The 13041-nt window shown below is 32.7% G+C and overlaps 2 protein-coding genes across 3 annotated transcripts; both read right to left on the bottom strand.

Annotated features, from left to right (window-relative positions):
* Positions 1-4713: 4713 nt before the first annotated feature.
* Positions 4714-6437, bottom strand: LOC110660860 (protein MIZU-KUSSEI 1). Its single transcript, XM_021819300.2, has one exon. The coding sequence runs from the start codon at positions 5827-5829 to the stop codon at positions 5074-5076; it is 756 nt and encodes a 251-aa protein (XP_021674992.1). The 5' UTR covers positions 5830-6437; the 3' UTR covers positions 4714-5073.
* A 140-nt stretch (positions 6438-6577) lies between these two features.
* On the bottom strand, positions 6578-11938 carry LOC110660861 (protein Dr1 homolog). Of its 2 annotated transcripts, none has more exons than XM_021819302.2 (6): positions 11752-11938; positions 11558-11627; positions 9907-9996; positions 8013-8107; positions 7241-7309; positions 6578-6961 (listed from the first exon to the last, which is right to left on the bottom strand). In XM_021819302.2, exons 2-6 carry the CDS (start codon positions 11610-11612, stop codon positions 6800-6802), a joined length of 471 nt encoding a protein of 156 aa, XP_021674994.2. In that variant the 5' UTR covers positions 11613-11627; positions 11752-11938; the 3' UTR covers positions 6578-6799. The 2 variants fall into 2 exon arrangements, with proteins under 2 accessions (XP_021674994.2, XP_021674996.2); XM_021819304.2 differs by having other exon boundaries at positions 6578-6958; positions 11752-11937.
* Positions 11939-13041: the final 1103 nt, after the last annotated feature.

The following is a 13041-nucleotide window of genomic DNA, read 5'->3' on the forward strand; positions in this document are numbered from 1 at the left end:
TTTAAAATTGAACCGTTTGAACCGAATTGACTCGATTCGGTTCGATTTTTCAGTTTGAACTGAATTCTGCTCAACCCTATACTTAGATGTTGTTTCAAAATATTTACATTAAATATCCAATATATAAAACTATAAGCCAAGAAATTATAAGGATTAACTATTTTATGCAGCCTATATATATATAGTTGTTAATAATATGACACATTTAGAAAGGGTATGCAAATTTTCTTTTTCTTTCTCCAGTTTCTGGTGCATTCCCACACCATTTTCTCTCAAAACAAACAAAACTTTTATGATCTTCATTTTCCCAAGGACTCCGAATCTGATATCTAACTTTGATCCATTACTTTCATCTCCATATTTAATTCAAATTGAGTACAAAAGAGAGAGACAAGTAGTCACAAGAAAGGAGATGGAGTGTTTGTGTTAGAAAAAGGGGAAATTATTATTATTTTTTTTTAATAAAACATAAAAGAATTTCAATAGCCAAATTTAAATCATACAAATATTTTAAAAAATACAAGATTTGAAGTTTATTTCAAGAAAAAACACAGAAAATCTAAAGGAACAAAGAAAAAACCAAGAAAGATATATTATTTAGGTAGTGTTTGGTATAAATGAATTTCACAAAATTTTTATGGAATTATTTTGTAAATATAAAATTTTAGTGTTTGGTTTAAATGAAAATTCATTTGAAATTCTTAATAATTAATTCCATTGAATTTATTATAACTAAACTAAATTTCATCAAAATTGATAGAATTTGTAAATGAATTCTAAACTTAAAATTATATATATTTCGAGTGACAAAATTGTTCTTTTATTATAAATTATTTTATTTATTTTAAATATAAAATTTATTTCATTTGAAATGAATTTCATATTTAATATAAAATATACCAAATAAAGAAATTCATTTGTAAATGAATTCTATTATGGAATTCATTTATAAATGAAATGAATTTTATTATAGAATTGAATCAAACAGGGCCTTAATATATCAAAATTAACTATTTAGTATTTGCATTTTAACAAAATTAACTATTTAGTCATTTATTTTTAAAAATATATCATTTAATCCCTTTAATTTTTAGTTCTCGAACTATTTAGTCCCTCCCATTATTTTACAATAAACTTTTTTCCTTGACTCAACTATTTAGTTCCTATAGTTTGAATAATACAACTATTTAGCCTCTATAATTTTAAATACATCAATTATTCATTTGTATTTACAATTATTTGATTCTTTGACCATGACTAATGGAAAAATTAACGGAAAAATTAAACAACTCATGGAAAAGTTGATAGAGAGACTAAATAGTTCATGCAACCTATGTATAGCTGTTAATAGTATGACACCTTTAAAAAGGGTATGCAAATTTTCTTTTTCTTTCTTCTGTTTCTGGTGCATTCCCACAACATTTCCTCTCAAAACAAACAAAACTTTTACGGTCTCCTTTTCCCAAAGGATGTCTAACTTCCATCCATTACTTTCATCTCCATATTCAATTCAAATTGAATATAGAGAAGAGCAGATAACTCAACACAGGATTGAAAGATTGAAAATTCAAATTTAATTTTATCAAGTCAAATATTTTGCTATTAGTCACTAAATTAAGTCAGGCTAAGCAAACAACAGACAAACAGTTACAACAGAGGTGGAGATGAGGGTGTTGTTTTAGAAAAATAATGCACCAACATAATTATATTATTTGTTCAAACTCCCACCCAGAATTCTTTTGTTTCTTTCCATGTGAAAGTGGGAATGGGCCATAGCAGGCAGACTATAAAACATTGACAAAACAGTATACCCAATAGGCTTAGAGAAGAAATGGAGAGGCATATAGCAAGTATAGCAGATGGGCTTTAGACAAATATTTATGAGAGGCACCACCCACCTTTAGGCTGCTTTAGCATCGAGTGGAGTAATAATGGCATAAAGCAAGCAATATGGCCTTTGCTTTTAAGCATAGCAAACAACTTTTGAATCTTTTGAAGAATGATGAGTAGATGATGCAATTCAAAAACATAGCCTCGATTTCTGCGTATGCTAATCTTAACGGATTGTTTTTGTCCCAGCTGTAACCCACACCTCTCTGAAAATTGCCACTTCCTTCCTTACCTTTATATGAAATGCCACCCCACATCATAATATCATCATAATTTTGTGATTATATATCCTAACTTTCTGTTTTGGAATGCCATTTTTTTTTCACTAATTATTAGTGATATCTTTTTTTTTTTTAATTACCATATATATAAATTTAAAAAATTTTAAAATTTAAATATTTTTAGGGTTTATTTAGTTCAAAATGATCTACTTAAGTATGCTTCCAAAGAACTATACAAATGATTTTGGTAAAAAAAAAAAAACTTCTCATGAAATAATTTACTTCTAAATTTTAAAAAATAATAATGCTCATAATATCATTTAAAGTACAACAAATTAAAGAGTAAATTTGTAGATTACATTACACTTAATTAAGGAAGTGCGAATTGTCAAGTTCAACCTAAGTAAATTACTTTTTTCGGATAAGGGACGTAAAATGGACTAATTATTAAGTACACCAGGAGCACTAAAAAATAGTACTCCCTCTCTCACAGAAAGTGGATACTTTCTATTATATAAGAAGTGGGTCCCACATGATTGTGAAGGAAGATGTATGTGCACCGGGTGCACCTAATAATTCCTCCGTAAAATGGCCTACTTCTCAGAAGTTAATTTGATAATATAAATCAAATAAGATTTTTTTTTCTTCCCCATTTTGTAGGAAGTTTTAATTTCTTAGTATACTGACTCCCTGCCAAACAAGGCCTAAGGAGGTAGAACTTTCCTGAGAGTGTAAAAACCTTCTTGTTTGATTTGTATTATCAAAACAATTTCCTGGAAAGTAGGCTATTTTATTTTAATTGTATAAGGAAAATAATTTATTTAAGAGGGATTGAGTAAGTTGCATTTTCCTCATTAAATGCAATGTAATTTACCAATTCATTTTTCAATTTGTTACCTTTCAATTATATTATAGGTATTATTGTCTTTTGTAACTTTGAAGCAAATTCACTCTCAGATGAGTTAATTTTTGTGTCAAAAACATTTATAACATACTTTCTAAGAAGTGAATTTCTTAGAAGTGGAAAGTTAACTTCTCAAGAAATAAGTCATTTTGATCCAAACAAGACCTTACTTACTTCCTACCCATTTAAAGATTAAAAAAAAAAAAAAAAAAAAAAAAAAACCCAATAAGATTATTCCCTCATTAGTTGAAGCCAAAATCAATATAGATCATTTATAAATGAAAATATGGTGAAAGCAGTCTCTTTCAAGAAACAAAGATAGGATTATATTTGATAAAGGAAGATGACTAAATAAAGCCTTACAACTTGGAGGGAAAGGGGTAGACATATCACATTTGCAGAAGCAGTATCACAGACTACTGTTCTCAAAGCAGACTAAAACAATCATGTGAAAGGATTTTTTTTTTTTTTTTTTTGTCATTTAAAGTTTATGAAGAACTTAACAGTGAAGCTTTAAGATGTAGCAGAAGAATCAAATAACAAGTAAAAAAGCAGTCAACAAATGACAAAGGATTAATTCAGATGTCAGGAATTTTTTATTTATTTATTTTTTGTTTGTTTTATATTTTGCTTTTGATGACTCCTATGATTAGGCTTTAATAAAATTTCTTGGGATCAATCTACACAGAATTTTTAACCAAAAAGCAATCATTGGAACATTTTTACACTTTTGGACCAAATGCTGAAAATTTTATTCTGGTATAGATATGGGAATATAATTGCCAAAGTATCCTAACCAAACAAGAAGATGAAAAAAAGTGTAAAAAAAAATAATAATAACTATTATCATTGATGAACTCAATTCTCCCCTCTGAGAGATAGAGAGAGAGAAGATGAGTCCCTAATGACTATTTTCTTGCTCATCAAGACTTAGGGGGTAATGCCCATCAGCAGTTGGGGGTAAAAGGAACAAATACATTATTTTAGGTCTTATTTGGTTCAAATGACTTATTTTCTAAGAAGTTCTTTTTAGGAATTAACTTAATTAAGCTGGAATAAGTTATTTTTTGGAAAGTGAAGGAATTAAAAGCTTTAACTTTCCAAAAAATTAAGGATAATGGTTAACTAAACAAGTCAATTTTTGAGGCATTGTTTGGTAGGGAGTAAGTGTTCACTTCCCATAAAGTGAAAGGCCATTTTTTCTTCGCTTTTCAGAAATTAAGTTACTTAACATGAATTAAGTAACTTAATTCTTGAAAAGTAAAGTTTTCAGGAAGTGGTTCATTTGAACCAAATAAGGTCTAAAAATTAAAAGTTTCTGAGTTAGGTTACCTCAACCAAATAACACCTTGCAAAAGTGTTAATTACTGTCTGAGCACACAAAATGCAATCTGAGAAAATGAAATGATATGAAACAATCCATAAAGTTCAATTTCTTGGATTGTTTTTACTGCAAATAAGCAAGATGAGACTACCCATGTAACTATGTTGGTTGTTGATGGACTGACTATCAAGTGTGATTGAGAAAAAATTGTGATGACTCCATGATGATAATCCCACCAAATAAGCTGATATATCCCAATATCACATTCCAATGACTTTCTTGGTAGTCCTGTTTTTGTTAGTATTCATTTCTTGAAGGAAAAAAGAAAATTTTCCACATTGAAATGAGTGTGGCATGGAAAATATAGAAAGAAATTAAAGAAAATGAGAAGACATTCATGATTGCATTAGCCCTCCTTGTCTCATCACTCACTTGGGGATTAAAGAAAAGGGGAAAAAAAAAATACTATACATATACACCTTCATGACCCCACCTATCCCTCATGTTCTAATGTATTTGCCCCTCCACCTACAACTAACAAAATACAAGTAAAGCCCACTTACCCATTTTCTCAAAAGGAGAAAAGAAAAAAAAAAGAAACATAACAGAAAACTTGGACAGTGGTAGACTCCATTTTCATGGTTCTTCAAGAGCTTAACATGTATGACTAGCTTCCTGTTCCAATATCACTATAAATAATTAAAAAAGAAAGGAATATGCAAGTAACTTAAAGTTTAGACTCTAAGCAAATAGATACTGAGCTCTGGAGCTCCATTGCTGTCAGGATTCATCATGTAGAAAGCCTCAGAATCTCTAGACCCAACAATTCTTTCAAACTTGGCCCTCATGTACATGAGTTCACCATCAGCTCCAGGGTCACCTGCAATCCCTGGCAAAACACCAGCTCCCATTGAAATTGGCTCCACAGCTTTCAACACCTTCCATTCTTTAGGCCCACATTCCCTCCTTGTTGCAAAACCACATTTCTTGCCATTACAGTAAGTCCTCCATATAGGCTCTTCCAGCAATCTCACTGCTTTATTCTTTTCCTCTTCTTTCTCCTTGTCACACTCCAATGCAATTCTCACTAACCCAGATGCCATTTCTCGAACCAATACACTAATTGGTGTAGCAAGTTCTATAAGAAAAGCTGGAGTCGAATTGGGATCCCTTTGAAATGCAAAATGAACATGCCCACGGCGGTAGCCAAAAAGGGTACCAACCACCCGGGGTCCAAGCCCCAGTGGCAGATTAGATCGATTCTTACCAAAGGCTGAAAGAACAGAGCGAAGCCTAGCAACTGCTACTGCTGGCAGCTTCTTCTTTGGAGTTAGCAAAGCAGCATGGCTCCTGGCATTTTCCTTTTTGTCTTCCTTAATGGAGTTTGAGGAGGACTTAAAGGTTGGAACTTCATCATTTTCAGTTCCAATCTTTTTAGTCCAGTGAAAGTGCCTCTTGGAGGAGGAATCGTCTTGAGAAGCTCTAGCCATGACTGATGGTTTATTTGGTTTCAGTTTGAGAAAGCAAAACTAAGGAGAATGGTTCCCCTTATAGATGTTGTAGATGAGCGAGTGAGGCAGATTCTAAGCTTTGATTTCTTTATTTTTTATTGATATGTGGGGCTTCCATGTAATTCTTTCTTTCTAGTCCTTGTTGTCGAGCAAGAGAATCCTGACAAAAGAAACATAGAGTGCCCCACCAAACTGATTTAGGAATAAGAGAGATGGAGATTTGAGTAGGAAAAGAAAAGAATCAAAGGAGACAATTAGTGTGTAATTTCACTTTCTTGTGGGGTAGTGAGAGAGGGATTTGCTTGACTGACTCTTTTGACCTGAATACAAAAGCAGAAAAAAATGGCTACTACAGTCCATTAAAAATCCAAAATCCAACACCAACGCCATTCTTGTTCCAACATTCTCACAGGACAATGTTTCTCCCCGTCTTTCCAGAGTAAACGTGCATGGGGCAGATGTTGGGTTCGAAACAGTAACCCAGGCGATCAGTCTACATTTCACCAACTAGCAACTGACACCTCATTCCGATGTCCCCTCCATTTCTCGGTTTCGAATTCACCCACAATTGACACTTCACTAACCAATTGGGTCCCACAGGTAAGTAGCATTCCAGAATCCTTCATGAAAGCAATTTCAGTGTTGCTTTGTGATTCAACTGGTTATGGTATGTCTATAGTAAAAGTACCATATTTAATTCTCATTAAAGTACTGAAACAGATGTGGATTTGGACGAACTTGCACTAATTACATTTTAAGTTGTAGAAATGATCCATAAGTTGAAGTACAAATCCAAGTGCATATCCACGTAGGCTAGTGCACTTGCTAAATGACTTTTGTACACTATATGAACAGAGAGAGAGAGAGAGAGAGAGAGAGAGAGAGACGCACAAAGTGAAAGAGTCAAGGATGCGTGCCTATGGTTTAAATAAAATAAAAGCTCCTAAGGTTAGCTCTCTAAACTACCGTCAGTCTCTGGTTGCTTAGGAGCAGTAGATCCTCCATTCATTCTTGCACGTGCCTCAGCAAACATCCTTTGCTGCTCTGCTACTGCTTCTTCCTCCGTCATCACTGCTCCATTGCTCGATTTACCACCTTTTAAAGAGTCCTGCTGGAAGGCATCCCCAAAAAATATTGTCAGGAAATTTGCCCTTGCAACACTTAATTTTTCTAATATCCAAATCAGTTTGTGGTTTTATAAAGAGTTAGAGCATAAAAAAATAAGCCCTAAAAAGCTTTATGCTATGTTGTCATTGTCAGAGATGACGCAAAGGTTGAACCAAAGAACCGGCAATTTACAAGTGTTTTATCAGTTTCATAAGTTTTGTAAGATCTGGCCTCCAATATATTCTCTTTAGGTGAATATGACCATAAGAAAATGACGAATTACCGTAGTCTCAATCTTGTGTTGCTCGTATGCAGCATAAACCTCCTCAATGTACTCACCAAACCCAAGAATCTGATAGACCAAAGAAGAATCTGATTAAATTTGAAAATAACAATGGTCCCCCACCAACCAACCAACCAACCAGAAAAAACCCCAACAAAAAAAAATTTATCATCAAAATTGCCACTATTAGTTAAAGATACCCATATGACTATCCAAAACGTTGAAAGGGGGAAGAAATTGTATGTATAAAAGCTGATAACAGGAATAAAAAGACTGCCAATAATTTTATAGGACATCACAGGAGATCAAATTACTTGTGTGTTTCACCTAGACAAAAAAACAAAACAAAAAAAGGAAAGACTGCTTCACCTAAATGCTAAACCTATAAAAATGCAGGATATCTCAAGTTACTTTAATTCAAGTTCATCCATATTGCTCCTTCACTTTAAAACCAGTGGCAAAAGGATGATAGGGATTAGATAGAAAAAAAATATAGTGCATTAATTATACGAAAATTAAAAGTAAAAAAAAAAAATAACTTAATGATGAGCAAAATCACTAGAAAAAACAAAATCTACAAATTAGAATAGGAAATTTAATAATATTAATAAGTATGCAAAAACTACCATTAAAAAAATAACAAGGACAATAAAAACCATGCACATAACCCAAATCCAAACATTAATGAGGGAAGGGAAGATATTAAAGGATGAGAAGGGGTTTTTTTTTTTTTTTTTGAAAGAGAGGGGAGTAGAATAGATTAGCGAAAAACCTGTAAAGCCTTGACCACATGCTCAGGCGCAATTGTCCGCTTCTCCTCTCTACTGCATACTTCATTGGACTCGGATGATACAAGGTTTATAAACTCTGAAAATTGAAACTTTTGTCAGTCATGAGCAAAACATAATTTGCACATTTAATAAAAACGAGACTGCTCAGCATTCACATGTATTAGAAAATCCAATAATAAAAGAAAAGAATGAGGGAAGCAGAAATGCTATTGCAGTTGCAGATTTACAATAAATATTAATCACAAAACTATAAATATATCAGGAGGCAATTGGAACAATGCAAACAAACCAGCATTTTTAAGCAAATAAAATCTAAAGCACTAGCACAAAGCGCTAAATTGGATCTCTTATGGATTCTAAATCTAGTCATCTGCAGTATAACATGGCAAATTGAATAAATTAAAAACCCAAAGCTACACTTTGTATTGGGTAAAATCACTTTAACACATTAATAAAAAATTTTCTATTGCATTCTCTTTCTACATAAGAAACTGTGATGGTGAAGACCTCTGAAATGAAAATTGTAATTGCTTCCTTTTGAATCCAGCATCATCTTTGGTAGGCTGATCTTAAGAACTTCCAAAGAGGTTCACTTATCAAGAGCATAGGACCAGGCCATATATTACATTTCCATCAATTGATGACAAAATGGATTTTGTGATGAAAATGGGACAACTTAATAAAAAGTTCCTATTTCTTTGGAAGATCGAATGTGCCCATTGAAATTCAATATTCAAAGGCAAAAGCAGTCTTCACAACATATAATTCCAACAAAGATAAATTAGCAGCCTCTCAAGAGGCATTTTATGGACATGAAGATGTGTGACATGCTGTCGCAAGCAATATTAAGAAATAATTCAAATACAAAAGGGTTAACTTACCAAAAAGAAGAAAAAAATCCTGATGTTTGGACTCATGCATTTTCATCCTTCTTCCCCCACCCACCCCAAAAAAAAAAAAATGATTCTTTGATTTTGTTAAAATCAAAAAATTAGGCCATTTGTTGAGCAAATTATGAAAATATCTATCTATCTAGACTTAGTCTGTGTGTGTGTGCGCGCACGCACGCACGCATGTGTGAGTGAGTACACACCCACACATACAATTCCCCTATTTTTGGCCAATAAAAGACTAGAGTATTTTCAAGAAAATCAAACAAATGAGGAATTTTGAAAAAGAGGGAACAAAAAATTTGTAAAAGACCAAATCTCAAGAAGTTTTTAATAATTTCCCCATAAAAAAATAAAAGCTTTAGTTCCACTATTTTACAATGGATTATTACGCTTTTGCTAATGTTTACGCTTCATAATGACAGCCCCCTTGACTAGGGACTTGTACTCACTCTTTCTCTTGGGGTGTGCATGTGTGTCCAATGTATAAGGACATTAGACTTCAATCAACCACTCATTAAAAGGGAGGCTATCAAACGGATTTTAAATTGCTAAAGCAAGTTATAGAAAATTACTGATGCGTCCATTTTTCTAGGTCATTACTACTTGGAAGGTGAAAATCTTATTCGACAATAGTAAACCATAATATTATCTATCTCTTCCTTCTAAAAACATCTAATGCGGACCTAGAGGCATTATAATCCATTACACAGCAATACAGCAGTTTCTAAGAAATTAATAAAATGGCACATGATAACGAAACCACCAACTTTACCAATCAACAGCAATCATTGACGATATCATGCACGAAAGAAGAACAAAGATGTATGGAACCCATAAGCGAAAAATGGACAAACAACTTATCAAAAGAACATTTTGAAGCCAAAAATCCATGTAAAAACGATGACTATTGATGTAAACAGGTTAAAAAATGGAAAAGTTCAAGCTAGATATAAGCACAAATTTTATTAAAAGAAAAACACACCTACACAACACTCTATCAAAAGATCTTGAGCATCTCTTGCAACACGAACATCTGGGGGTAACATCTCTTTAATAATTTTGGTCATGGTCGCTGGAAAAAGAATTATTAGTTTGTCAGAAAAGCAATCAATAAAAGAAAAAAAGATGTCGGGTATTATTTTCCAGGCATCAAACACAGTTCACAACCAATCATTAGCACAGCCTTATCAACAACCAATAAAAAGCATTGTTCATGCATGGGCAGGCACATCCATGCATCTGTGCAGTGTAGAGATTAAGTCTCATAGAATAGACCCTAAATCAGTACAAACAAGTGCCAAAACCAGGCAGATGGTTTTTATCCACCCAAAACCACAATACGACTGCAAATACAAAACACCCTCTCTCATAAGGCTACAAAACAACTCACAAAAGTTGGCAATCTACCATGAACTCTATCACTAAGCAAAGAAGCTTTTTAGAACACTCACTCATGCAAAAATTTCCCAGCCTAACTTAATCATTGCCACTTTGATATGTAATTTTATGCTTAAAGATTTATCCTAATCACATTATTCCATAACATGTCACTAAACTTGCAAGTTGCAACAGTTTGTATTTCTCTTCACTAACTTGCAATCCTCCACAGATATCCTACAAGTCTAAACTTATGCACAAGATAGTCCTAGAACCAACTAAAAACTCGTGCATCCATTGCATTCTGAATACAGACTAATGGAAATAAAACTCCATGTCATTCTGGGGCACACATCCACCAACGAATTGCACTGGAACCAACTAAGACCCACATGCACCAAAGAATGCTTGTACCAATTCAAAAGGATCATAGTTAGTTGTGAACATAAATCAGATAGGTGGGTAGATGCCATCCAGTTTATAAAATATGACCAACAATTTCAATAACGCAAGGAAAAAAATAGTGTGAATATAGAATATCTATAAGTTAGAAAAAGGCCAACATGTGTAAATTTATACAAGTTTGAGGTGTACTTCAATCAAAAAAAAAAGGGCAACTATGATCATCAACCGCATGCACTACATGGACTTAAGCTAGCAACAACTATAGTCTTATTAGAATATAACGACACCTGTATAGTATAAGCACTAAACAGTAAACCCCATAAACATCATTCAAATTAAGGAAACACCGTCCAAAAAGGACTACCATAACATGATAGCTATACTGAACAGGTCAAATCAAGCAAGGCATGTAACACCAGTTAATATCACCAATTCTTACTCAAATTACACAAACTTAAACTTATCAGAGCCAAAAGCTTCTAAAGTTACAGAATCTAATGTAAAATCCATTCCTTTAGCTACCCAATACAAAATAACAGTATCATTATTCCTACAGCATTTACTGAATATAATTAGAATTGTTTCGCACACCATAAATAAGAAAGCACGTTTATAACATCCTTACACATAGTTACAAAACCATTCCAATTTCATATCTCAAGTTCAATCAGCACAATAATATTACGGAGAAAAAATCACGTTTCTTCAAATTTTACATTCAACTCAACTAGCAGCTCTAATTTTCAAATTTTAACCAAAAAAATCATAAAATCACAAACTGTTAACCCTAGCATAAAGAAGGGGAAAAATCAGCAAAAATGACCTAATCACTCAAAGTTTAAAGAACAAACCTTTCGGAAGCGACGCATCCTCTTTCGATTTACCAACAATATCCATCGGTTCCATTTTACTGTTCAAAACCTAATCAAATGAAAAAAAAAATTAATATTCATGCATTTGAAAATAACCATATACGTATCTGAATCGAATCAAACAAAATTGAAAAGATCTGAAACACGAAAGGAAACCGAGAGAGTTGACTCACCGAGTAGAAACGGAAATCTACGGAAGGAGAAAACGAGCCAACCGATTCACGATCGGAGATGTTGCGGCAGAGATCAAGCGCGAGAGGTGGAGGAGAGGCATCGTTGATATATGGATTTATCAGAGAAGGGCTAGATTTGTGTCGTTCTCCTCTTCACGATAAGAGAGCCAGGTCTCGCTCGTAGACGATTAGAGCGAAGAACAATCCTCCAAGAAAAAGTTCCTTTCCGTACGAAGCACGCTCTCTGTTGGGTTGGCACTTAGCAGGACCAATGATGCTAATTGGTCAGTGAGATATACGAACGTTTTGGCGCGTCAAGTAAAGCTGGGTCTTCGGATATTTCTTTTCCATTTTATGATATTGATGATTCGTCTGTTGTTGTCAGAGGAGTTTGAGATATCCACTCTTTTGTCGTTTCGTGTCTCTTTACAGCAATCGGAAAAGGGACAGAAACTGGGCCTGGCCCAGTCATTACCCTGCTTGTTCCTTCTACACTAAGTTATCGTCCTTTCCTTTTTTTTTTTTTTTTTAAGAATATATGACGACTCACTCAATATAATGATTATAATTATCTTGAGCCTTGGTTGATGTTTTTAATTTAATTTTATTTTATAAAAATTAATTTATTATTAGATTTGAGATTATATTTAATGAAATAAATTATTAAATAATTTATTATTTTTTAAATATATTTTTAAATAAAGATAATATTTAATTATTAAATTGATATGAAAAATTAAATTAAAGTGGAATAAAATTATCTTATTAAATTAACTATTAAATTATTATGTTCAATGGTAAGTTATCATTTACCGTTTATTAGGTGTGTTTACCATATTTTATCAAATTAAAGTAAATTTTAATAATATTCAAATCGAAATTAATAAATTAAATTATAAAATTATATATCTTCAGTTTTTATATTAAACATATTAGATAATTTTTACTTCTTTTAATACTTTTTAAACTTTTATAATTAATTATTATTAAACTTTTTTCATGTAAATATTGTCATATGTTAATTGAAAGTCAAATATTAATTTGGTTTGAGTTTAATTCTTAACATGTTTGTCACGACCCAACCTATGGGTCGGACCGGCACTAGGACCTGGGCCAGCTTAAAACCCCCGAGGCCCATAGTAAGTCTAACTATTCCTCAAATCCATAACCAGCCCACAATTTAGGCCCAATATGCATATAAAAAAATTTAAATTAAACTGTTATAATTTTATTTCGGGCCATCTTAGCCCAGAAATCATCAGAGACTAGAATTAGGAGCAGCTCAACCTC

The sequence above is a fragment of the Hevea brasiliensis genome, chromosome 9, assembly GCF_030052815.1.
Source record: "Hevea brasiliensis isolate MT/VB/25A 57/8 chromosome 9, ASM3005281v1, whole genome shotgun sequence".
Taxonomy (NCBI): Eukaryota; Viridiplantae; Streptophyta; class Magnoliopsida; order Malpighiales; family Euphorbiaceae; genus Hevea; species Hevea brasiliensis.

Bases quoted from the DNA above. Each gene is read 5' to 3' on its own strand.
- LOC110660860 (XM_021819300.2), bottom strand. From the start codon at position 5,829: ATGGCTAGAGCTTCTCAAGACGATTCCTCCTCCAAGAGGCACTTTCAC.
- LOC110660861 (XM_021819302.2), bottom strand. From the start codon at position 11,612: ATGGAACCGATGGATATTGTTGGTAAATCGAAAGAGGATGCGTCGCTT. The intron at 8,108-9,906 runs GTGTGTTTTTCT...TTCAATTTTCAG, and splicing joins TTTGATAGAGTGTTGTGTAG to AGTTTATAAACCTTGTATCA. The intron at 6,962-7,240 runs GTAATTCGTCAT...GATGCCTTCCAG, and splicing joins AACACAAGATTGAGACTACG to CAGGACTCTTTAAAAGGTGG.